Consider the following 27,428-nt stretch of genomic DNA (forward strand, 5'->3'; position numbering starts at 1 on the left):
CCATTTACTATTGCAACAAAAAGAATAAAATATCTAGGAATAAACCTACCTAAGGAGACAACAGATCTGTATGAAAAAACTATAAGACACTGATGAAAGAAATTAAGGATGATACAAACAGCTGGAGAGATATACCATGTTCTTGGATTGGAAGAATCAACATTGTGAAAATGACTCTACTACCCAAAGCAATGTACAGATTCAGTGCATTCCCTATCAAACTACCAATGGTCTTTTTCACAGAACTAGAGCAAAAAGTTTCTCAATTTGTATAGAAACACAACAGACCCCTAATAGCCAAAACAATCTTGAGAAAGGAAAATGGAGCTGGAGGAATCAGGCTCCCGGAATTGCTATACTACACTACACAGCTACAGTAATCAAGACGGTATGGTACTGGCACAAAAACAGAAAGATAGATCAATGGAACAGGATAGAAAGCCCAGAGATAAACCCACGCACCTATGGTCACCTTATCTTTGATAAAGGAGGCAAGAATATACAATGGAGAAAAGAGAGCCTCTTCAATTAGTGGTGCTGGGAAAACTGGACAGCTACATGTAAAAGAATGAAATTAGAACACTCCCTAACACCATGCACAATAATAAACTCAAAATGGATTAAAGACCTAAATGTAAAACCAGACACAATAAAACTCTTAGATGAAAACATAGGCAGAACACTCAGCAAGAAGATCCTTTTTGACCCACCTCCCAGAGAAATGGAAATAAAAACAAAAATAAACAAATGGGAACTAATGAAACTTCAAAGCTTTTGCACAGCAAAGGAAACCATAAACAAGACCAAAAGACAACCCTTAGAATGGGAGAAAATATTTGCAAGTGAAGCAACTGACAAAGGATTAATCTCCAAAATTTACAAGCAGCTCATGCAGCTCAATACCAAAAAAACCAAACAACCCAATCCAAAAATGGGCAGAAGACCTAAATAGACATTTCTCCAAAGAAGATATACAGACTGCCAACAAACACATGAAAGAATGCTCAACGTCACTAATCATTAGAGAAATGGAAATGAAAACTACAATGAGGTATCACCTCACAGCAGTCGGAATGGCTGTCATCGGAAATCTACAAACGATAAATGCTGGAGAGGGTGTGGAGAAAAGGGAACCCTCTTGCATTGTTGATGGGAATGTAAATTGATAGAGCCACTATGGAGAACAGTACGGAGGTTCCTTAAAAAACTACAAATAGAACTACCATATGACCCAGCAATCCCACTACTGGGCATATACCCTGAGAAAACCATAATTGAAAACACACATGCACCACAGTGTTCATTGCAGCTCTATTTACAATAACCAGGACATGGAAGCAACCTAAGTGTCCATCAGCGGATGAATGGATAAAGAAGATGTGGCATATATATACAATGGAATATTACTCAGCCATAAAAAGAAACGAAATTGAGTTATTTGTAGTGAGGTGGATGGACCTAGAGACTGTCATACAAAGTGAAGTAAGTCAGAAAGAGAAAAACAAATATCGTATGCTAACACATATATATGGAATCTAAAAAAAAGGGTTATGAAGATCCTAGGGGCAGGACAGAAATAAAGACGCAGATGTAGAGAATGGACTTGAGGACACGGGGAGGGTAAGCTGGGACTAAGTGAGAGAGTGGCATGGACATATATACACTCCCAAATATAAAATAGCTAGCTAGTGGAATGTAGCTGCATAGCACAAGGAGATCAGCTCGGTGCTTTGTGACCACCTAGAGGGAATGGATAGGGAGGGTGGGAGGGAGACTCAAGGGGGAGGAGACATGGGGATATATGTATATGTATAGCTGATTCACTTTGTCATAAAGCAGAAAGTAACACACCATTGTAAAGCAATTATACTTCAATAAAGATGTTAGGAAAAAAAAGCTTATTATAAATTCTGACATTTTCTCCAAATCCTTGGGTTATGGAAACCTCTAGGTACAAAATACTAGTGTAATGCTCAGACAGTTATTGGTAATCATTCTCTGTTGGGACAACTTACCTTGATAGGGCTAATTTATTAATAAAACTTCTAACACATTCCTAATTTTACCTCTGGCTTCAGCTTTTCTTTCTTCCTCTCTTTCCCAAATAGAGCTCTTTCTTTGTACAATTTGGCAGGAAATTCCTTTCTCTATGAAATCAATACTTCTCAAATTATATGGTGAAGAAAGATTTTTGTTTGCTTATGCTTTATTTCCTACCTGTCATAGAGTAATGTTTTTGTAAAATGCATTAGAATGGAATTACTAAAATTGAGATACAAAAATATGCAAAATAAAAAATTCAGTTATTTTTTATTAGATTCAACAGGTATAAAATTATTCTAAATGGATTGCTACAAAAGTTTCTAGACGCTTGCTTGTGTTTATCTTGCAGACTGGGAATAGTCTGTGGCCCACTGTGGTTCCCCGGGCCATACTTTGAGTAGCAGTATTCTAGACCAGTCTTTCTTGATATGGTTGAATTTAAATCTGCCATCTTGTTAGTTGTTTTATATTTGTTCCATCTTGGTTTTTGTTTTTTGTTTTTTGGGTTTTTTGTTATGGTTTGTTTTTTCCTTTTTCTCTCTTTTCCTGCCTTCCTTGGAATTGAATATTTTTTAATTGTTTCATTTTATTTCCACTATTGGCTTAGTAGTCGTACCTCTTTATTTTTTTAGTAGCATTTACACTTATTAACACTTATCACAGTGTGCTTTCAAGTAATATCACAGTACTTCATGTATTATGTTAGAACCTTACAGCAGTTTATTTTCAACCCTCTCCTCTTATTCAGTGTGTCTTTGTTGTCATACATTTGACTTTTACATGTGCCATGAACTCCACAAGAAATTTTTATTATATTTGCTTGGGATAGTCGATTATCTTTTTCAAGGGAAAGAAAATAAAAGAAAAGTCTCTTATATGTGCCTTCATTATTATCACTTTCAGCACTCCTTATTTCTTTGTTATAATGTGTTATTCTAAGTTTCCATCTGGTGTTACACTGTTTTTCCGAAATGATTTCCTTTACCATTTTTTGTAACTGAAGTCTGATGGCAGTACAGTACCTCAGCTGTTATTTTTATGAAAAAGCTTTATTTTACCTTTTAAAGTTATTTTTAAAAGATATTTTTGCTAGTATATAATTCTGGGTTGACATTTTTTTGTTTGAAATCTTTGATGTCATTCCATTGTCTTCTATCTTAAATACTTTCTGCTAAGAAATCTGTTATAATTCCTATCTTTGTTGAATTTTATATAATGTGTTTATTTTCTCTGGCTGCCTTTAAGATTTTTTTGTTGAGTTTTTAACAGTTTGTGATGTGTCTAAATACGTTTTTTTTTGTTTGTGTAATTGATTTTCTGGAGTTTTTTTTTTCTGGTTATGCTTTGAATTTTTTGGATCTGTGTTTTCATTATTGTTGAGAAATTCTCAGTCACTATCCCTTCAGTATTTCTTCTGTCTCGTTTTCTCTATCTTTCCTCCTTCCAAGAATCCAGTTATACCTGAGTTAGACATTTGAGATTAATTGATTGTCTTGTGACCTCAGCTCCCAAATACCTCCCAAATTAATATTTATCAGCATTTTTCTTCTTACTGATTTTAGGTTGGGTGTATCATTTTTTTGTAGCTTTCTTTATTCTAAACAATAGATTAAATGTAAACCAGTTGTTCTTAACTTGTGTTCATAAACTGCTGAAGGGCCATGAGTTATTTATTACAAGAAGCCTGTGAATTCATATACACACCCAATATTGTCCATGGACTGAATAAATATTATGTGTCAAAAATATGGGGCTACATTTACAGATGCATGTAGATACTGCTGCAATTAATATGCTTGAAATTAATTTAAAATCATTGCTGAATTATAGATAACTTTCACCATGAAACATTGCTCAAATAACAAAATTTAATAGTGCAATAAAACTCTTCTGTAGCGCTGTGACTATTTTGAACATTTACTTCAGGTGTTAACCTGAGCATCCTTACTCTAGTCTTTTTCTCAGGCAGAGGTGAGAGTCCTTTATAAACACACCAGGTGTAGTATACTCTCCAACTGCCCCACCCTAAGAAATCTCCTTGAGTTAGGCCATGATCTTTGTGCACAAGAAATAACCCAGCTAGTTCCTTAGAGATACATTTTTGCCTTTTCTGCCTTAGAAGTTTCAAACTGTGTAAAACATAAGTCACCCTGGACAGCAGGAGTTATGCACTGGCAGCCCAGTAGCCAAATTCAGCACACTAATAGGTTTCTTTTGGCCTGGCTGTGAATTTTTTTAAGTGAATTCTTGTCAATATTTAAGATTGAAAAATTGTAGCTGACCCTCCCACCCTTTCCCCATTTACCTTATATTATGTTATGTCTACATTACCAGTCTGGCCCTGGGAGTCATTAGAATATATAGCTACTGCTTTAGTCCTACTCTGCATCATTTCTATATGCAAGTTTCTCCAGGCTCATTTTTGGTACTTTGTCCTTGTTTATGGACTCGACTTATCTATATATTGGTCATCAATCCCTTTAACACCAAGAAAATTATTTATACCCTAGTTAATATTTAAATTATACATGCTGCAGATCTGAGGAAGTATTTTAGGGGAAAAAATTGCTGCTGTTATTGCTATTTTTAAAATCATAAATTACATGACAGTGTATATTATCCAGTGACAGATCTATCTATGGATAATTCACTTACTTGGGACTCTGATTATTTGGTGAACCATGTGTCACTTTTTATGTCCTTTTTTTTTTTTTTTTTTTTTTCCCGGTACGCGGGCCTCTCACTGTTGTGGCCTCTCCCGTTGCGGAGCACAGGCTCCGGACGCACAGGCTCAGTGGCCATGGCTCACGGGCCCAGCCGCTCCGCGGCATGTGGGATCTTCCCGGACCGGGGCACAAACCCGTCTCCCCTGCATCGGCAGGTGGACTCTCAACCACTGCGCCACCAGGGAAGCCCTTTATGTCCATTTTTATATGGCCATTCTCAGAGCAAACAATAAAAAAGAAAAGGAAAAAACTGAAAGCCATTAGGTGCTTATCGAAAAGATTTGCAGAAGTACAGAGACTTCTGAATAAGGCAGGGCACTCAGGAAACATCTTCATTTCTTGGAAAATCCTGACTGTGGATTTTTGGTCATTTTAATTCATGTTTCTAATTAATAGTGACATAAAGAAACTGTGAAAACAGTGGTTTTTGAAATGTTATACCTAGTTCTCAGATGCTCAGAATCTATTCCAAAGGAAGTGAACATTTGGAAGGGTGGATATACTCGGAAACAGCACTTCCACATGTGTACTCAACAAAATGAATCATGGTCTCTCAAAGGCCTCAGGCTATCTGTGTACTCCCATGCTGCCATATGTGCAGGGACAAACCCAGCATCCTTACGAACAACCATTCATCAATGATCTGGCTTTTAACAAGTAGAAATTGTCCCTTCCTTCCTTCCTTCCTTCCTTCCTTCCTTCCTTCCTTCCTTCCTTCCTTCCTTCCTTCCTCCTTCCTTCCTTCCTCTCTCCCTTCCTTTCTTATTTTTGGTATAGATGCCAATAATCACATGATTTCCCTTGATGTTTTATTTTGCCACTGATATTGTATAATTATTTACTTTTTGAAATCTTTAAAGAAATTGCAGTCGCTTTCTTTGATATATTAAGGAAAGATAAATTGAAATTGGAGCAAAAGAATGGGAAGAACTGTGAAAAGTTTTTACTGGCTCTGTCACTAACATTTGTGAAACTTAAGAAACTGAAAAGAGCAGAACAATCCTTAAAAATAAGTTTATATTAGTGTTGATTCTATTCGGTGGACAGAATTATTTGGGTAAATTCAGGAAAAGGATAACATGGATAAAAATTATTCTTGGTTGTATTCCAAATAAAAAAGCAAGAGACAAAGCACAACTTTAGAAAGTAACAGTGAGAATATGAAGTGTTTACCTCCCTGTTCCCTCTCTCTCCTATCCTTCTCTGTTGTCTCTGGGCTTTGTCTCTGCTTTCTCATTTTGCTTGTCCTTCTTTCTTCCTTCCCTTCCTCCCTCCCTCCCTCCTTCCTTCCTCCCTTCCTTTCTTTTCCTTTTATTCCTGCCATATTTCATAAAAGATTTGAAGCAGCTTTTAAAACAAACATGAACTCTGTGTGTGTGTGTATGTGTTTTAAAGTAGGTGTGGTAATCATTCAAAGGTGAAAATACCATGAACCAGGAATGAGGTTAGCACATAAAGTGTGCACTGTGGTATCTACTGCTTTTACTAGAGAAGGACCACAGATTTGGCTTTGAGATTTCTAGAAGCCAGTATGAAGAAAACAGCACTGTTGTTTATAAGGTTCTCAATGTTTCTAGGGCAGGATTTCCCAACTTTGGCATTATTGACATTTTGGCCAGATAATTCTTTGTTGTACTGTCCTGTTGCACTATAAGGTGTTTAGCAGAATTCCTGATTTCTACCCAATAGACGCCAGAAGCACACCTGCCCCCTCATTTTTGACAACGAAAAATGTCTCCAGAAACCACCAAATGGCCCATGGGGGGCAAAACCATCCCCATTGGGACACTGCTTCAGAAAAATGGCAAGCAAATCACAACACTCAGGAAAAGCCCAGCTATTCCAGATACAACTTGGGGTATTTAAATTTCTTGAATATTTTAGCAACTTTACATGACAGAAGTTCAATACCTTTAAAGATAAAACATTCGTGTAGGTCTTAGCTGATTCATTTCATTAGGAAAATCTTTTAATTCTACAAATATATATATATTTTTTAACTTATTTATTTAGTTTTTAGATTTTGATTTGACTAGCATAAAAATCAATATGAGTTAAGAGCTTATCCTCTTTTTTTCTGGCTTCTCATTTCTGCTCCACTAATTACTAGCTGAATAACCTCTCTGAATTTCATATACAAAACTGCTTAATAATAGCATCTATGTCAGTAGTTGTTGTGAGGATTGTATGAGTTAATACAGGCAAAGAGCTTTGCACAGTGGCTAGATCGTAATAAGTACTCTATGAGATGACAACTCTTATTATTGTGGTCATTATTATTTGTAAATAATAAAGACCAGAACTTTATAGAGTAAGGGAATAAATAAGAATAATAAAACTGAAAACGAGAAATGTCCATACTAGTTTTCTATTGCTTTCTCTGTATATTTCCTGAATTGCGTTCTGCTTTGACTTCAAGTGAATGAGATCACATTTCTACCATTCCTATTCTGTAAGTCATGTTTGAGTCAGCAATCCTTCTTATCACCCCTCATCCTTCTTCACTACTACTGAGAGAGGTTACAACATGATGTTCTTCTTTCAGATGTGTAGAGTGTTATCTAGTGGCTACATCTTTATAAAGAGGTGTGTAACTAGTGCATTATTGGCCCTTACTCTCCCTCCTACTACACTTCCTACGTGTCTCCTTAGAGAGAGCACCTTCGTAATTATTTTAGGAGCTTCAGAAATGGCTAATATGAATAATCACTGTCTACTTCTGAATTGCTGATTTCCCCCCCATATCCTGTTCTTTTCTTTTCTTTCTTTTTTTTTTTTAATCAGTGAGGTCTGTTGGCCTCTGCTGATTATTCCGAGGTTTTCACATTGCTAGTTGCTCTGGATTTTCTGAGGTCCATAATGAAGTGGAGAATGTGTATATTACCCTCTTTTAACATTATAATTTTCCAAGTTGATACGAAAGTGTTTTACTTCAATCTCATTTTTTTTTTTTTTTCGGTACGCGGGCCTCTCACTGCTGTGGCCTCTCCCGTTGTGGAGCACAGGCTCCGGACGCACAGGCTCAGCGGCCATGGCTCACGGGCCCAGCCGCTCCGCGGCATGTGGTATCTTCCTGGACCGTGGCACGAACCCGCGTCCCATGCATCGGCAGGCAGACTCCCAACCACTGCGCCACCAGGGAAGCCCCAATCTCATTTTCTTTTAACAGAATTTAAAATGTATTGCCTATTTCAGTTTTTCCTTACAGCTTTCTCTATCACTTTACCCTTTTCTATCCTGCTAAATAGACGTGAGTGGCTGGGAGTAAGAGGCAGGAGGATCTCAGTGCCGGATTCTGTACCGTCTGCAGAATTGTGTCTCTTCCTCTTTTAACTAATCTTCCTTATGGGCCAGACTTGTATGATTCTCTACCCTAAAGCATATTACCACTTTATCTCACCACATTTGCTCAGTTTCTCACACAGAAAGACTTTTTGTGGGACACCTTCAGAAACTAATGTTTCTGAACCTCAGTTTTGGACACACGTTAGGTCCAGACCCTCCTACATATTTATAAAGTGATTTGAACTGTTGGGGAACTGTTTCCAGATTGAAAGATTTTAACTCTGGCAGTAAAATAAGACCTCTGTGGACAGTTACTCAGCAGACTACTAAAGCTGCCTTCATGTTTTGTACACTAGTTACATTGTCAGAAATATTTGAAAGTTGAAAGCATATTGTTTTTTAGAATAGTACATAAGGAAAAGCTTGGTGCACATTCCAGGTGAATTCTGAGGGGGGCAATAAGTTGCATATTGCTACGTTAATTCTAAAATACTATTATACACCACCAACCATGTATGCAGCATATCCTTGGAGAATTCTGTCCAGGATCCTGGCTAGACTCTTTTCCCTGTCATCCAACAGAGTACATTCCTGACCTTGAAAATGGGACACAGAATGATCCGTGCTTACTCATATATGTGATAAATAGGCTCTTTCTTTTTTCTCCTAATTATGCTGATCTTCTCCACAATTAATAATATATCAGTCTCTTTAAGTTTGAATAGCCTCATTTTAGTTTTAAAATTCTGTCTCTTCATGATCAACTTATTATTAGACACAGTCTCTTTAGGTAATTGCTCTGTCTGTCAGCTTCCTCTCTCGAGATGGCGTTTGGGTGTCTGAGGGAAAGAGAGAGACCTGATGGGGTCTTTGGATACTCACTGTCCTCTGAATATTCAGGTTTCCGTGGCAACCTCATTAATCTACCTGATTGGTGCTGATTTCTCAGCATTTAAAACTGAGGTCAGCAGCTGAATTTCTCCTGGTTTCCAATTTCACTGCGAAATGGAGCTTGGTGGGGTTTGCAGGCTCCAACAGCCTCACCTCGGCTCTCCCTGCGCTGGAATCTTCCTGAGCTTCTGCTGTGGACTTCATTTGACTCCAACCATAGTTACTCCATTTCAGGGGCTCTCCCATAGCATACACTTGGAAGACTGTGGGAACTTGAGGCTTCCATTGCTACCACACAGGACCCAAGAGCATCTTAGGAATGCTTCAGTCTGAACTTCCATTTACTTTTCATACTACTCCCTAGCCTTTTTAATGTGGTGCCCACACTTTGGTATAGACATGGACTGCAAAAGTCCTAAGTGTAAATGACACCAAAGATTTGCTTATTATCTTGTCAATTTACCTAACACATTCTCCTCTCTCTGAGATGTGCTCTCTTATCATTCTTTACCTCTCCTGCTTCTGTCACAACTCTTCAGTTTGCCTTTCTCCAATATCTCATCACCATAAAGGATGGCTTCCAGCTTTTTCTTCCTGTCATCATATCCTATCTATAGCCTAGGTCAGCAAGCCCTCTGCCTGGGTGTCATAGGTAGAAAGAGTCTCTTCTCTGAACTATCATTCAGAGAAGCAGTGATAGTATTGTCTCGATGCTATCACTAACATAGGATTATAATCCGAGAGCACCAAGCTTAGTTTTTAATATGTAAAGGAGTTTGGAAAAAAAATCTTCTTTTACCACAAAATCTGGATTTTTATGTGTATTTATGAAAAATCTTTGTTTTGAATGTCAGTTTCTTTATATTTCTTTTATATCAATCTGAATCTCCCTTTGATCTCATGTACCACTGCCCCATAATAATGCACATGTAATAAGTATAAAAGAGCTACTAAGAATGTGCTGTATAAAAAAAAGTTAAATTAAAAAAATAATGCACGTGTATGTGTGTGTGTGTGTATGTGAATTAGTACATGCACACACACATACATGTCAGGCAGAAGAATGCATTGGTGGGCAGACCAAGGGGAAGTAAATGTGGTGCATGGAAAAAACAAAGATAAAACACTTTGATTTTTTTCAGATTATAATAGTTCTGGTTTTAAAAATTTGCCTTGCATCACTTAAGAACTTTAGCAAGATCTTAGTAACCAGCTAGTGTGGTCAGAAGGATTGCTTTCTGCTCCACTGCCATTTCTTTCCCCTTTCCTGGCCTAATCTATTATAATTTACATTATTTTACATGTCCAGAGCCAACTCTATGCCACTTTTCTAATAGCTCTACCTTCAACTTCCAAATTCTAGAGCACCTGTCTTCTGGTCTCTACTTCCACAATTATTGTACTACCAGCTCAGCTCCTTAATCCTGTTTATATCCACCTGAGGTGAGCTTTTCTTGTTCTTTTCCTTTCCTGCCCACCCACTCAATATCCCATTGCATGCCAGGAACCACCATCATTTGATGGAGTCAACCATCCTTTCTTACCTAGAGTTTTTTCCTACTGTCGTGAAGTCTTGTACAGTTGAAATCAGCTCTCGTATGAAGGAGATCTTCTTGACACTATCACAAATACAGGGAAAGGTTTTTGGCAATCTCTCCAACCAATAAGAGGGACATAGGGGGAGAAGAAATAACTTTTTGCCATTGAGAATGACAGGAAGTGTATTTGGACATCTCTTCTAATGGCAGGGATTATGTAGGGAGAGTTCATGAGTCATGCATCCTTTTTTACCCTTAGAACTCTTATTAAACTATAATATGCCAAATACATGTGGATAGGTTTTGGTAGCTAATTCTGACAGCTGATGTCCCTGAAACATGACTTGGAACACAATGTCTTAGGGAAATATGCTTATAAATTGACTTATAAACAAGCTTTGGGGCTGTAACCTTGCTATAGGCTGAATTGTGTTCCCCCAAAATGAATATGTTGAAGCCCTAACCCTTAAGTGATTGAATTTGATAGGGCTTTTAGGAGGCTATTAAGGTTAAATGAGGTCATAAGGGTGGGGTTCTAATTCAGTAGGGTTGGTGGCATCCTAAGAAGAAGGAGAGAGAGATCAGTCTCTCTCCATGTGCACTCACTGAGGAAAGGCCATGTCAGGACATAGTGAGAAGGCAACCATCTGCAAGCTGGGAAGAGAAATAAAACAGACATTAGATTTGCTGGCACTTTTATCTTGGTTTTCTAGCCTCCAGAACTGTAAGAAATAAATTTCTGTTGTTTAAGCCACCCAGTGTATGTATTTTGTTGTGGCAGCTCAAGCTAAGAAAACCTTTTTCATACATTCAGAATTAAATACAATTACTCGTTTATGAATAGATTATACGTACAAAACTTACCACTATTACTACTTAGTTATAAGTTAAATGTACATAAAATATAGGTTGAAGTAGTATTTAGAGAAATTTTTTTTATGTTTAAATACAAGCAAATAAATGAATGATAAATCCCATAGATTCCGAAATAGGACCTGTTTAGGGATAAGCCTAAATTTTGGATGTGGTCAAAACTTCAAGCATCCATTGAGCATCTCTGTGCCTGGCACTAATCAGTAACCATATCCTTATTTTTTTTTACATCTTTATTGGATTATAATTGCTTTACAATGTTGTGTTAGTTTCTGCTGTACAACAAAGTGAATCAGCTATATGTATACATATATCCCCATATCTCCTCCCTCTTGAGCCTCCCTCCCACCCTCCCCATTGCACCCCTCTAGGTCATCACAAAGCACTGAGCTAATCTCCCTGTGCTCTGTGGCTGCTTCCCACTAGCTATCTGTTTTACATTTAGTAGTGTATATATGTCCGTGCCACTCTCTCACTTCTTCCCACCTTACCCTAAGGCCACAATAAAATTTGTTTATTTTTATTTTCATTACTTCTGGGGGTGGATCAAAAAAGATCTTGCTGAAATTTACGTGAAACACTGTTCTGCCTATGTTTTCCTCTAAGAGTATTATAGTGTCTGGCCTTACATTTAGGTTATTAATCCGTTTTGAGTTTATTTTTGTATATGGTGTTAGGGAGTGTTCTCATTTCATTCTTTTACATGTCACTGTCCAGTTTTCCCAGCACCACTTACTGAAGAGATTGTCTTTTCTCCATTGTATATTCTTGCCTCCTTTGTATAGATTAGGTGACCATAGGTGCGTGGGTTTATCTCTGGGCTTTCTATCCTGTTCCATTGATCTATATTTCTGTTTTGTGCCAGTACCAAACTATTTTGATGACCATAGCTTTGTAGTATAGCCTGAAGTCAGGGAGCCTGATGCCTCCAGCTCCATTTTTTTTTCTCAAGATTGCTTTAGCTATCAGGGTCTTTTGTGTTTCCATACAAATGTAAAATTTTTTGTTCCAATTCTGTGGAAAATGCCATTGATAATTTGATACGGATTACATTGAATCTGTAGATTGCTTTGAGTAGTTTAGCTATTTTGACAATATTGATTCTTCCAATCCAAGAATATGGTATATCTTTCCATCTGTGTCATCTTTTATTTCTTTCATCAGTGTCTTATAGTTTACTGAGTACAGGTCTTCTTTCTCCTTAGATAGGTTTATTCCTAGGTCTTTTATTCTCTTTGATATAATGGTAACTGGGATTGTTTCCTTGTTTTCTCTTTCTGATCTTTCATTGTCAGTGTGTAGGAATGCAAGAGATTTTTGTGTATTAATTTTGTATCCTGCAACTTTACCAAATTCAGTGATGAGCTCTAGTAGTTTTCTGGTAACATCTTTAGGATTTTCTATGTATAGTATCATGTCATCTGCAAACAGTGACAGTTTTACTTCTTTTCCAATTTGGATTCCTTTTATTTCTTCTTCTCTGTGCCACAGCTAGGACTTCCAAATCTATGTTGAATAATAGTGGTGAGGGTGGACATCCTTGTCTTATTCCTGGTCTTAGAGGAAATGCTTTCAGTTTTTCACTATTGAGAATGTTATTTGCTGTGTGTTTTTCATATATGGCCTTTATTATGTTGAGGTAGGTTCCCTCTAATCCCACTTTCTGAAGAGTTTTTATCATAAATGGGTGTTGAATTTTGTCAAAAGCTTTTTTTGCATCTGTTGAGATGACCATATTGTTTTTATTCTTCAGTTTGTTAATGTGCTGTATCACATTGATTGATTTGCATATGTGGAAGAATCCTTGCATCCCTGCGATAAATCCCACTTTATCATGGTTTATTATCTTTTTAATGTGTTGGATTCTGTTTGCTAGTAATTTGTTGAGGATTTTTACGTCTATGTTCATCAGAGATATTGGCCTGTAGTTTTTTTTGTGATATCTTTGTATGGTTTTGGTATCCGGGTGATGGTGGCCTCGTAGAACGAGGTTGGCAGTGTTCTATCCTCTGCAATTTTTTGGGAAGAGTGTCAGGAGGATAGGTGTTAACTCTTCTCTAAATGTTTGATAGAATTCTACTGTGAAGTCATCTGGTCCTGGACTTCTGTTTGTTGGTAGTTTTAAAATCATAGTTTCAATTTCAGTACTCGTGATTGGTCTTTTCATATTGTCTATTTCCTCCTGGTTTAGTCTTGGAAGGTTGTACCTTTCTAAGAATTTGTACATTTCTTCTAGGTTGTCCATTTTATTGGTGTATAGTTGTTTGTACTAGTGTCTTATGATGCTTTGTATTTCTGTGATGTCACTTGTAACTTCTCTGTTTTCATTTCTAATTTTATTGATTTGAGTTCTCTCCCTTTTCTTGATGAGTCTGTCTAAAGGTTTATCAGTTTTGTTTTTCTTCTCAAAGAACCAGCTTCTAGTTTTCTTTTGGGGTTTATTGATTTGTTTTATGTTTGCTTGCCCCCCCCCCCCAGTAATTTTAGATCTGAAGAATGAGGACTTTCTATGGCACCTGTAGCTATGTAATGGTTGAAAATTGGTTTAAAAGTATCCAACACAATGTAAATGTTGGGGGTTTTTGTTGTTTTTTTACATCTTTATTGGAGTATAATTGCTTTACAGTGGTGTGTTAGTTTCTGCTTTATAACAAAGTGAATCAGTGATACATATACATATATTCCCATTTCTCTTCCCTCTTGCGTCTCCCTCCCTCCCACCCTCCCTATCCCACCCCTCTAGGTGGTCACAAAGCATGGAGCTGATCACCCTGTGCTATGCGGCTGCTTCCCACTAGTTATCTGTTTTACCTTTGGTAGTGTATATATGTCCATGCCACTCTCTCACTTTGTCACAGCTTACCCTTCCCCCACCCCATATCCTCAAGTCCATTCTCTAGTAGGTCTGTGTCTTTGTTCCCGTCTTATCCCTAGGTTCTTCATGACATTCTTTTTTTCTTGAATTCCATATATATGTGTTAGCATACGGTATTTGTCTTTCTCTTTCTGACTTACTTCACTCTGTGTGACAGACTCTAGGTCCATCCACCTCATTACAAATAGCTCAATTTCGTTTCTTTTTATGGCTGAGTAATATTCCATTGTATATATGTGCCACATCTTCTTTATCCATTCATCCGATGATGGACACTTAGGTTGTTTCCATCTCCTGGCTATTGTAAATAGAGCTGCAATGAACATTTTGGTACATGTGTTTTGAATTATGGTTTTCTCAGGGAATATGCCCAGTAATGGGATTGCTGGGTTATATGGTAGTTCTATTTGTAGTTTTTTAAGGAACCTCCATACTCTTCTCCATAGTGGCTGTACCAATTCACATTCCCACCAGCAGTGCAAGAGTGTTCCCTTTCCTCCACACCCTCTACAGCATTTATTGTTCCTAGATTTTTTGATGATGGCCATTCTGACTAGTGTGAGATGATATCTCATTGTAGTTTTGATTTGCATTTCTCTAATGATTAATGATGTTGAGCATTCTTTCATGTGTTTGTTGGCAGTCTGTGTATCTTCTTTGGAGAAATGTCTATTTAGGTCTTCTGCCCATTTTTGGATTGGGTTGTTCTGTTGTTACTGAGCTGCATGAGCCGCTTGTAAATTTTGGAGATTAATCCTTTGTCAGTTGCTTCATTTGCAAATATTATCTCCCATTCTGAGGTTTGTCTTTTGGTCTTGTTTATGGTTTCCTTTGCTGTGCAAAAGCTTTGAAGTTTCATTAGGTCCCATTTGTTTATTTTTGTTTTTATTTCCATTTCTCTAGGAGGTGGGTCAAAAAGGACCTTGCTGTGATTTATGCCATAGAGTGTTCTGCCTATGTTTTCCTCTAAGAGTTTGATAGTTTCTGACCTTACATTTAGGTCTTTAATCCATTTTGAGCTTATTGTTGTGTATGGTGTTAGGGAGTGATCTAATCTCATACTTTTACAAGTACCTGTCCAGTTTGCCCAGCACCACTTATTGAAGAGGCTATCCTTTCTCCACTATACATTCCTGCCTCCTTTATCAAAGATAAGGTGACCATATGGGCGTGGGTTTATCTCTGGGTTTTCTATCCTGTTCCATTGATCTATATTTCAGTTTTTGTGCCAGTACCATACTGTCTTGATTACTGTAGCTTTGTAGTATAGTCTGAAGTCAGGGAGCCTGATTCCTCCAGCTCCATTTTTCGTTCTCAGGATTGCTTTGGCTATTCGGGGTCTTTTGTGTTTCCATGCAAATTGTGAAATTTTTTGTTCTACTTCTGTGAAAAATGCCAGTCCTAGTTTGATAGGGATTGCATTGAATCTGTAGATTGCTTTGGGTAGTAGAGTCATTTTCACAATGTTGATTCTTCCAATCCAAGAACACGGTGTATCTCTCCATGTATTTGTATCATCTTTAATTTCTTTCGTCAGTGTCTTATAATTTTCTGCATACAGGTCTTTTGTCTCCTTAGGTAGGTTTATTCCTAGATATTTTTTTCTTTTTGTTGCAGTGGTAAATGGGAGAGTTTTCTTGGTTTCACTTTCAGATTTTTCATCATTAGTGTATAGGAATGAAAGAGATTTCTGTGCATTAATTTTGTATCCTGCTACGTTACCAAATTCATTGATTACATTTAGTACTTTTCTGGTAGCATCTTTAGGATTCTCTGTGTATACTATCATGTCATCTGCAAACAGTGACAGCTTTACTTCTTCTTTTCCGATTTGGATTCCTTTTATTTCCTTTTCTTCTCTGATTGCTGTGGCTAAAACTTCCAAAACTATGTTAACTAAGAGTGGTGAGAGTGGGTAACGTTGTCTTGTTCCTGATCTTAGTGGAAATGCTTTCAGTTTTTCACCATTGAGGATGATGTTGGCTGTGGATTTGTCATATATGGCCTTTATTATGTTGAGGAAAGTTCCCTCTATGCCTACTTTCTGAAGGGTTTTTATCATAAATGGGTGTTGAATTTTGTTGAAAGCTTTTTCTGCATCTATTGAGAAGATCATATGGTTTTTCTCCTTCAATTTGTTAATATGGTGTATCACATTGATTGATTTGCATATATTGAAGAATCCTTGCATTCCTGGAATAAACCCCACTTGATCATGGTGTATGATCCTTTTAATGTGATGTTGGATTCTGTTTGCTAGTATTTTGTTGAGGGTTTTGCATCTATGTTCATCAGTGATATTGGCCTGTAGTTTTCTTTCTTTGTGACATCCTTGTCTGGTTTTGGTATCAGGGTGATGGTGGCCTCGTAGAATGAGTTTGGGAGTGTTCCTCCCTCTGCTATATTTTGGAAGAGTTTGAGAAGGATAGGTGTTAGCTCTTCTCTAAATGTTTGATAGAATTTGCCTGTGAAGCCATCTGGTCCTGGGCTTTTGTTTATTGGAAGATTTTTAATCACAGTCTCAATTTCAGTGCTTGTGATTGGTCTGTTCATATTTTCTATGTCTTCCTGATTCAGTCTTGGCATGTTGTGCATTTCTAAGAATTTGTCCATTTCTTCCAGGTTGTCCCTTTTATTGGCATAGAGTTGCTTGTAGTAATCTCTCATGATCTTTTGTATTTCTGCAGTGTTAGTTGTTACTTCTCCTTTTTCATTTCTAATTGTATTGATTTGAGTCTTCTCCCTTTTTTTCTTGATGAGTCTGGCTAATGGTTTATCAATTTTGTTTATCTTCTCAAAGAACCAGCTTTTAGTTTGATTGATCTTTGCTATCATTGCCTTCACTTCTTTTTCATTTATTTCTGATCTGATCTTTATGATTTCTTTCCTTCTGCTAACACTGGGGTTTTTTTTGTTCTTCTTTCTCTAATTAGGTGCAAGGTTAGGTTGTTTATTTGAGATATTTCCTGTTTCTTAAGGTAGGATTGTATTGCTATAAACTTCCCTCTTAGAACTGCTTTTGCTGCATCCCATAGGTTTTGCATCATCGTGTCTCCATTGTCATTTGTTTCTAGGTATCTTTTGATTTCCTCTTTGATTTCTTCAGTGATCACTTGGTTATTAAGTAGTATATTGTTTAGTCTCCATGTGTTTGTATTTTTTACAGATCTTTTCCTGTAATTGATAGCTAGTCTCATAGCATTGTGATCGGAAAGATACTTGATACAATTTCAATTATCTTAAACTTACCAAGGCTTGATTTGTGACCCAAGATATGATCTATCCTGGAGAATGTTCCATGAGCACTTGAGAAAAATGTGTATTCTGTTGTTTTTGGATGGAATGTCCTATAAATATCAATTAAATCCATCTTGTTTAATATATCATTTAAAGCCTTGTTTCCTTATTTATTTTCATTTTGGATGATCTGTCCATTGGTGAAAGTGGGGTGTTAAGGTCCCCTACTATGAATGTGTTACTGTCGATTTTCTCTTTTGTGGCTATTAGTGTTTGCCTTATGTATTGAGGTGCTCCTGTGTTGGGTGCATAAATATTTACAATTGTTATATCTTCTTCTTGGATCGATCCCTTGATCATTATGTAGTGTCCTTCTTTGTCTCTTCTCATAGTCTTTATGTTAAAGTCTATTTTGTCTGATATGAGAATTGCCACTCCAGCTTTTTTTTTGGTTTCCATTTGCATGGAATATCTTTTTCCATTCCCTTACTTTCAGTCTGTATGTGTCTCTAGGTCTGAAGTGGGTATCTTGTAGACAGCATATATATGGGTCTTGTTTCTGTATCCATTCAGCCAGGCTGTGTCTTTTGGTGGGAGCATTTAATCCATTTACATTTAAGGTAATTATCGATATATATGTTCCTATTCCCATTCTCTTAATTGTTTTGGGTTTGTTATTGTAGGTCTTTTCCTTCTCTTGTGTTTCTTACCTAGAGAAGTTCCTTTAGCATTTGTTGTAAAGCTGGTTTGGTGGTGCTGAACTCTCTCAGCTTTTGCTTGTCTGTAAAGGTTTTGATTTCTCCATCAAATCTGAATGAGATCCTTGCTGGGTAGAGTAATCTTGGTTGTAGGTTTTTCTCCTTCATCACTTTAAATATGTCCTGCCAGTCCCTTCTGGCTTGCAGAGTTTCTGCTGAAAGATCAGCTGTTAACCTTATGGGGATTCCCTTGTGTGTTATTTGTTGTTTTTCCCTTGCTGCTTTTAATATGTTTTCTTTGTATTTAATTTTTGACAGTTTGATTAATATGTGTCTTGGTGTGTTTCTCCTTGGATTTATCCTGTATGGGACTCTCTGTGCTTCCTGGACTTGATTAACTGTTTCCTTTCCCATATTAGGGAAGTTTTCAACTATAATCTCTTCAAATATTTTCTCAGTCCCTTTCTTTTTCTCTTCTTCTTCTGGAACCCCTATAATTCGAATGTTGGTGCGTTTAATGTTGTCGCAGAGATCTCTGAGACTGTCCTCAGTTCTTTTCATTCTTTTTTCTTTATGCTGCTCTTTATTAGTTATTTCCACTATTTTATCTTCCAGGTCACTTATCTGTTCTTCTGCCTCAGTTATTCTGCTATTGATCTCATCTAGAGTATTTTTAATTTCATTTATTGTGTTGTTCATCATTGTTTGTTTCATCTTTAGCTCTTCTAGGTCCTTGTTAAATGTTTCTTGCATTTTCTGTATTCTATTTCCAAGATTTTGGATCATCTTTACTATCATTATTCTGAATTATTTTTCAGGTAGACTTCCTATTTCCTCTTCATTTGTTAGGTCTGGTGGGTTTTTATCTTGCTCCTTCATCCGCTGTGTGTTTTTCTGTCTTCTCATTTTGCTTATCGTACTGTGTTTGGTGTCTCCTTTTTGCAGGCTGCAGGTTCGTAGTTCCCGTTGTTTTTAGTGTCTGTCCCCAGTTGCTAAAGTTGGTTCAGTGGGTTGTGTAGGTTTCCTGGTGGAGGGGACTAGTGCCTGTGTTCTGGTGGATGAGGCTGGATCTTGTCTTTCTGGTGGGCAGGTCCACGTCTAGTGGTGTGTTTTGAGGTGTCTGTGGATTTATTATGATTTTAGGACACCTCTCTGCTAATGGGTAGGGTTGTGTTTGTGTCTTGCTAGTTGTTTGGCATAGGGTGTCCAGCACTGTAGCTTGCTGGTCATTTAGTGAATCTGGGTGCTGGTGTTGAGATGGAGATATCTGGGAGGTTTTCGCCGTTTCCTATTATGTGGAGCTGGGAGGTCTCTTGTGGACCAGTGTCCTGAAGTTGGCTCTCTCACCTCAGAGGCACAGCACTGACTTCTGGCTGCAGCACCAAGAGCCTTTCATCCACACGGCTCAGAATAAAAGGGAGAAAAAGTAGAAAGGAAGGAAGGAAGGAAGGAAAAACAGGAAGGAAAGAAGGAAGGAAGGAAGAAAAAGGAAGAAAGAAAGAAAGGGAGGGAGGGAGGGAAGGAGGGAGGAGAGAAAGAAAAGGAAGGAAGGAAGGAAGAAAAAGAAAAGGGAGGGAGGAAAGAAAGAAAGAAAGAGGATAAAATAAAGTTATTAAAATAAAAATAATTATTAAGAAAAAAAATTTTTTAAAGAAAAAAACGGATGGATAGAACCCTAGGAGAAATGGTGAAAGCAGCTATACAGACAAAATCTCACACAGAAGCATACACATACACACTCACAAAAAGAGGAAAAGGGGAAAAAATGATAAATCTTGCTCTCAAAGTCCACCTCCTCAGTTTGGGATGATTCGTTGTCTATTCAGGTATTCCAAAGATGCAGGGTACATCAAGTTGATTGTGGAGCTTTAATCCGCTGCTTCTGAGGCTACTGGGAGATTTCTCTTTCTCTTCTTTGTTAGCACAGCTCCCGAGGCTCAGGTTTGGATTGGGCCCCGCCTCTGCGTGTAGGTCGCTGGAGGGCGTCTGTTCTTCGCTCAGACAGGACGGGGTTAAGGAGCCGCTGATGCAGCTCTGGCTCACTCAGGCCGGGGGGAGGGAGGAGCACGATGTGGGGCGAGCCTGCGGTGGCAGAAGCCAGCGGGACGTTGAACCAGCCTGAGACGTGCCGTGCGTTCTCCCGGGGAAGTTGTCCCTCGATCCCGGGACCCTGGTGTAAGGTCGGGTCTTAACAAATGGCACCGTGAAACAGAGGAAAGCTTTAAGTGAGCTTTATTAGGAAGCGCTCCCGGGCGAGGTTCACTGGTCCGAGAGAAAGGGGCCAGAGAAGTCGCACCCGGGCGAGGGTTGGGCAAGATTTTATAGGGGAAGAAGGGAAAGGGGTGTGGTGAATCTGGGAGGGCGCAGGGTATTCCTTATTTGGTGGTCTTTTCGGGTATCCTGGGGGACCGTTGGTCCCGCCCCTCGAAAGGCGGGAAAGCTGGGCTGGGTTCAAAGTCCCCAGGTCAGTTCCTGGAACTGGGTGGTCCGGAGAATTTCGGTCTGATGCAACCTGTGAATCTGATTGTGTTCCCCTGCCTCGGGCCAGTTGGCCTTACACCTGGCAGTGGCGGGCTGCGCAGGCTCCCTGGAAGGGAGGTGTGGAGAGTGACCTGTGCTCGCACACAGGCTTCTTGGTTGCGGCAGCAGCCTTAGCGTCTCATGCCCACCTCTGGGGTCCGCGCTTTTAGCTGCAGCTTGCGCCTGTCTCTGGAGCTTCTTTAAGCAGCACTCTTAATCCCCTCTCCTCGCGCACCAGGAAACAAAGAGGGAAGAAAAAGTCTCTTGCCTCTTCAGCAGGTACAGAGTTTTCCCCGGACTCCCTCTCGGCTAGTGTGGTGCACTAACCCCCTGCAGGCTGTGTTCACACCGCCAACCCCAGCGTTCACCCTGCGCAACGACGGAAGCCCGAGCCTCAGCTCCCAGCCCCCCGCCCATCCCGGTGGGTGAGCAGACAAGCCTCTCGGGCTGGTGACTGGTGGGCAACACTGATCCTCTGTGCGGGAATCTCTCCGCCTTGCCCTCCGCACCTCTGTTGCTATGCTCTCCTCCGCGTCCGAAGCTTCCCCCCTCCGCCGCTCGCAGTCTCCGCCCGCGAAGGGGCTTCCTAGTGTGTGGAAACTTTTCCTCTTTCACAGCTCCCTCCCACTGCTGCAGGTCCCGTCCCTATTCTTTTGTCTGTTTATTCTTTTTTCTTTTGCCCTACCCAGGTACGTGGGGAGTTTCTTGCCTTTTGGGAGGTCTGAGATCTTCTGCCAGCGTTCAGTAGGTGTTCTGTAGGAGTTGTTCCACGTGTAGATGTATTTCTGGTGTATTTGTGGGGAGGAAGGTGATCTCCGCGTCTTACTCTTCCGCCATCTTCCCGATTCCCCTCAATGTTGGTTTTTATTTTTTAGCTTGAACAGCCATTTTCCTGAAGGCTGTATCCTCATGAAGCTCAAATAACTACTTACTTACAGTGGTTTAGTAAAAGAATAAAAGTCTCAGTTTAGAGGGTAAATGATTAGGTTCTAGGGTTCATTTGATGATTCCTTTACTTTTTAGTTGATAGTGTTGACCATGATGGTGTTGACTATGACATGGGCTGAATGTTCTTAGAAAGTAAGTGTTATTTCAGTAGTATGGTAGACAGGCATGTGTTAGGGTCAGAGCTCTGTGTGAGGGTCCTCAGACCTTCTGGGTAGCCACTCTAAGCCACAGTATGTTCATTCAGTAACCACTTCTTAGGCCTCAACTATGTGTTAGGCATTACAAAAATGAGCGTAGTAGCTGAAATAGTAGTAGCTAACAGTTGCATATCACGTACTCATTTAATCCTCCCCAACCTCATATGCAGATGGCACTTCAAAAAGCTGCTATTTCATTGGTAAGAGAATCAAAGCACAGAGTTGTTAATTAATTGATTGCCCATTGTCAATCACCTTTTAGTGGTGAAGTCATAATTTCACCTGGACAGTTTAATTCCAGAATCTTCTCTCTTTACCACTTTGCTGTTGTTGGGAGAATCTTAATATTCTATTTATTTATTTAGTGTTCTCATTTATTATGTATTTACTCATTGCTCTTAACAGAATTTAAGTTGTTAAGGCCCTCATGACAAAAAGCATGTGAAAATGCTTAGGAAACTGCTTAGTGCGTTGTGAATGAGTTATTATTTATTGTGTTTGTTCCCTGTCATTAGGCCTCTTCACTTTAGTTCTTCTTTTTAAAAAAATTCTGTATTTTGTGTCAGAGTTCCCTTCTTTGAGCCATTTGAGACGTCTTGATATTTGCACAAATTTTTTTATTGCATTTCCCAGTGCTCCAACTGTGTCCTAAAATAATAGACTTCTACAGCTTGATACTGTTATTTTTTTATATTATGACATATTTATACATTAAAATTATGTAACATAGGGCTTCCCTGGTGGCGCAATGGTTGAGAGTCCGCCTGCCGATGCAGGGGACACGGGTTCGTGCCCCGGTCCGGGAAGATCCCACATGCCGCGGAGCGGCTGGGCCCGTGAGCCATGGCCGCTGAGCCTGTGCGTCCGGAGCCTGTGCTCCGCAACGGGAGAGGCCACAGCAGTGAGAGGCCCGCGTACTGCAAAAAAAAAAAAAAAAAAAGATATGTAACATATATGACAATTATAAACCACTACTATTGCACTTTTCTTGTCCTTGTCGTAAATGTTCTCTTAATGTGTGCACAAAAAAGAGTAAACAGCATTTTATAAAGGTAAATCCAAAATATTGGTTCATGCTTTGTTTTGATAATAATGTTCTCTAGTATAGGAGCAACCATATATTTTAATGGCCTATCTAATTTTAATAATACTAGTTTGCACTAAGACTAGCTGCCAAGCTGTACTAAATGTTAAGCTTCTACTTTGAAAGTCAAATCTCTCCCTGCAGTTGAGTGTTGAGAATATTTTAAGTGTGAGGACCACACACTCCCTCCATTTAGTTGGAGAACCTGAACTGCGGTTGCTCCTTCCCACTCACTGACTGCTACTGCTACCTGCCTAATAATTGTTTTTGGCTCCCCGTAAACCTGCAGCCAGAAAGGTATTTGAATTTTCCCCCTCTAGCACTTGCAAATCCGATTTTTATGTATAGCTAAGTGCTCTTAGCTTTTACTCTATCTACTACTGGGGCCTGGTTTCTAGCAAGCCTGTAGCTACGCCAGATCTGGCCTATGTAATGCTGTTTGTAATGAGAAATCTAAACAGGGAATGGCAGTGAGGCATGGCAGGAATGTGTTTCCATTGGAGAAGTCAGTGTAGAGAAAAAGTATAAGCAAAGCCGTGTGCAGAAGGCCTTTTCAGCTGGCCAAGACGGAAGACTAATGTTATTGTACATAGGCTGTTACTGTGCCAGCCCTTCCTCACAAATTTGCTTTCTCTCTCTCTCCCCTCTCCTGAACTCCCTTCCTCCCCCCTCCCTCTTTCATCTACTCCTTCTCCTTCTCCTTCTCTCCCTCTCTCTTCTGCGGGCTCTGCTCACTGTTTGCTCAGGTGGACAGTGACACCATTTGGAATGAGCTGCACTCGTCCGGTGCTGCACGCATGGCTGTTGGCTGTGTCATCGAGCTGGCTTCCAAAGTGGCCTCAGGAGAGCTGAAGGTGAGGTCTGGATTGCATTAAGTGTGGGAAATCCAGAGAAGACGCTGAAACAGAGATGTTGTTGTTTGGGAATTGTGGGGAGTGTGGTGTGGTAATAAAAGGAAAGGGGCGGAGGGAGGAGGGCAAAGAGATGGCCACTAAGGTGTGATAATAACTAGTGTTTAGGTAGGTAGTAGCTGATCGTGCTCCCAGGGCCTTCCTCTCCTTGGGGAAACTCTGCGGTTAGGGCACTCTGATGTATTTTTAAGAGCATAGAAATGGTGAGTAAAGCTATGGTCCAGGTTAAAAATACCCAGTATATACATACCAGTCATGCCCTCCTGGGATTCTCTTTTGAAGCGACATAAAACATATGATTACTGAGTACTGTGTATAAGCTCAGAATACCACCCAGAGAGAAGGGGGTGGGGGTGGGGAGAAAGGTAAATATCAGATGGGAAGGATTGGGAGGAAGAAGGAAATTGTTGACTAGAAGGGTAATGATCCAGAGTATGTTTTTCCATGAAAGAACTTCAGAAATGAACTACGCTTTATTGTTCTTTTCTTTTTATGGTCTCTTCTTTTCTACATCATGTGAAAAGAACAATGTCCAAACCCCAACGTTTCCCAGTCTAAACAATTTATAAAAGCCAGAGACCTGACAGACGTTGACACTTTATTTGGTATTTTAACAGTGCTATTTAAAGGTATACCATGTGCATCTTGAATGCAGTTGCCCCAATAAACTTTGTTGGTGCTAACATAGCTCTTTAATGCACTGGTTCACACACTTCATAATGAAATCTGGGCAGTGATTGATTTGGTATTTTTAGCAATTGTGGGGCTTAGGGGAAATATATTGTAACCAACAATATAGGCACTGTGAGTTTTGTTCATCTAAAATAAAATCTAATTAGGATTATTTTTTTTATGCCTAATGAATTTTTATTCAATTACACCTGACTATTTCACTTGTGATTAAAAATGCAGGGTAGGAATGTGCACTTTACAACACATTGTCTGCCCCAGAAGTCTTTGCTCTAACTCTTTAAGTCAAAACCTACAGAAATAGCATTATGATAAGGTGGGCTATATTTAAAAAAAAAAAAAAAATATATATATATATATATATATATGCACCTCATGTTAAGTTGACACGATCAGCATTAGGATATTAATTGCTCATCTCAGGAGATTTCTTAGGCCATTAATGTGGTGCTTAATACTCAGTCTTTACCTTTGATAATGAGCTATTTATTGAAAAGAAGAAAGAAATCAGCCTTATGGAGAGGTTTTGGCTCTCTCCCAGTAGCACTTGAGGAATAATTCTTCCTGTTTGAATGTGTCACTTGTAGCACTAGAATCAATTGACATTTTAAAAGAAGTATTTAAGTCTTATTTTCAGAAGAATTCAAATGACAGATAACAGCCAGGCCACAATATTATAATTTTTAAAAGATTATGCCAGCACAGACCCACTTAATAAAAAACAAAAATGATTGTTAGCATTTCAGTTTCTAATTGTTTTGATTTTGTTGAAGTTTAATCAGTAATTCTGAAACCTTCTCAAGTAGAATGCCCACCTGTTACACTCAAAATCATCATTGCTATTAACCTCACAGAGTGCAGAATTACCAAATGTATGTGTGAAGAGTGTTGAACAAAAACCTAATTATATTTTTTGGGAGGTAGTCATTTAAAATAGCCAGTTACAAACAGAGTGTCAACAATATATAGTATGGACATGCTGACCACCAGCTGTACTAACTAGCATTGGCTGTTTATGTTAAGATCAAGGATTCATACAAATGCTTTTCCTCCCCTTGGTTGAGAAATCAGCAAGTATGATTAAAAAAGAGAAGAATAGGGAAAAAGAGCCAGCATAAAAATCAAGAAACATTGATCCAGGCTCTGCCACTTACATTCTGTGTCACTTGTGGCAGATCACTTAATATCTCTGGGCCTCAGTATCTCGTTCCACAAAATCAGTAGGGTAGAATTGATAATGTTGAAGGTTGTACCTGGTTTTGACATTCTGAGCTATTTGCAAATGAGAAGTGGATCTGGTTATCAGTTATATACACCATGACGTACCAAATAGTAGATATTCCACAACTGATTTCACCTTCCTTTGCTGAATATTCCAGACAGTATAGCTGGTTTATCTTTCTGATTGTTAGCCCAAAGTAAAAGTCCAAGACAGGCAGGACCATAACAAATGGACTAGTGCTGACAGACCAAGAGACTGAATCCTTTTATTGCTAATAATTTGATGAGGCCTATGGGAATGCCACTGTAGATAGCCAAGAATTGTGGTAGATAGCCATGTTCAGGGACCTCTAGCTAACCAAAAATGTTACTCAGTGTCTACCTGTTCCAGACTCCAGTATGACTGGACAGGTACACCTGCTGGCCAGGAGCATTAGCACTCATGGCTGTGGAGTCACTTCATTCAGATGTAGGAAGAAAATAGGGAAGCTTATTTGAGGACACTGGTAAGTTATCCTCTGATAAGAGATGTGAACAAAGAAAACTTCAGTGTTTTGTTTATCATTTTCTGCATCTACATTCAGTTCTCACATGTTCTACCTCTTTCTCCCAGTAAATCTATAACTTGAGACAACATTGACATATTGAAAGACTGCATTTTGTGAGTCTGCACTCATTTTGCTTGGAAATTAGAGAAGAATTAAGAGCTTTATTTCAAATAGGGTGGGCCTGGATGGGGTGCTGAACTGAGAGGTTCGAGATAGCTGGAGGGAGGTCACCAAACTCTTAGGGGCTGGGGACCTAGGAGATAATAAGGGCGCCCAAACAAGGAAAATGCCAAAGGCAAATTTCATTACCTGGAATTTTTCCTTGATATTAAGCTTGATCATGATTGTTCCCCTAACTTTTGACAGGTTCTGTCCTTTCTTCACCTGCAGATACTAATGGGCTAAAGGAATTAGAGGTATAATCCAGGCACAGGGAGTGGGTCTCATGTTGATGCTTAAACTAAGCGTGTGCAGCAAACTACAGCAGTAAGTGGGTGTATTTTTTGCACAGCATGGACATGCTCAGTGGAGTTCAGTGGAAATTATGGGGACTTTCAAGTTTTCCAGGTTTTTAACAAGATATTTTAAAAAATCCATGCAAGTGGAAATTTCTCAAACCTACAAATACCCAAGTTGGCTATTTCTCAGAATCTAGAACTAGGGAACATAAATATTCTGGAAATGCTGACATGTTTGTTGTTTTGGAAACTATAATTGGAAGAATAGTTATCTCAAAATGGTTTTATTGTTCTAAAGGTCATTTAAGGAAGTATGTCTAGAAATAGAAATATCTTTAAAAGATGAGCATTTTTCAAGTTATAAATATTCAATATTTTGTTCAAAAAATGGTGCCAAATATGTTACCTTAAAGTATACAATTTTTATTTGTCAGTTATGCTTCAATATATCTGGGGAAAAAATGATTCAACAGTTATCTAGCTTTACTATAAGAATGCCCTTTGATGCCATTTTGGCAATGCGTAATTTCATAAAACAGTAAAAATTGCTTTAGTTGTCTGGAAATTTTTGTCAAGAAAATTCCCATCTGGTTATCTGAAAAATGTATGGATTTCTTTACTGTTTGAATGGATATTGTGATATCGTGTTGCTAATAATACCTGCCATTCATTAAGTATCTACTAT

General features: G+C 38.8%; 1 protein-coding gene across 1 annotated transcript in view; it reads left to right on the forward strand.

Annotated features, from left to right (window-relative positions):
* The window catches only part of HDAC9 (histone deacetylase 9), a 586,393-nt gene that overhangs the window by 303,628 nt on the left and 255,337 nt on the right, over positions 1 to 27,428 (forward strand). Inside the window, exon 17 of the mRNA XM_060157126.1 lies at positions 23,662 to 23,769. Coding sequence (XP_060013109.1) covers positions 23,662 to 23,769 — 108 coding nt within the window. The remainder of the gene's footprint in view (positions 1 to 23,661; positions 23,770 to 27,428) is intronic.

Source organism: Lagenorhynchus albirostris, chromosome 8, assembly GCF_949774975.1.
Source record: "Lagenorhynchus albirostris chromosome 8, mLagAlb1.1, whole genome shotgun sequence".
In the NCBI taxonomy this organism is placed as follows: domain Eukaryota; kingdom Metazoa; phylum Chordata; class Mammalia; order Artiodactyla; family Delphinidae; genus Lagenorhynchus; species Lagenorhynchus albirostris.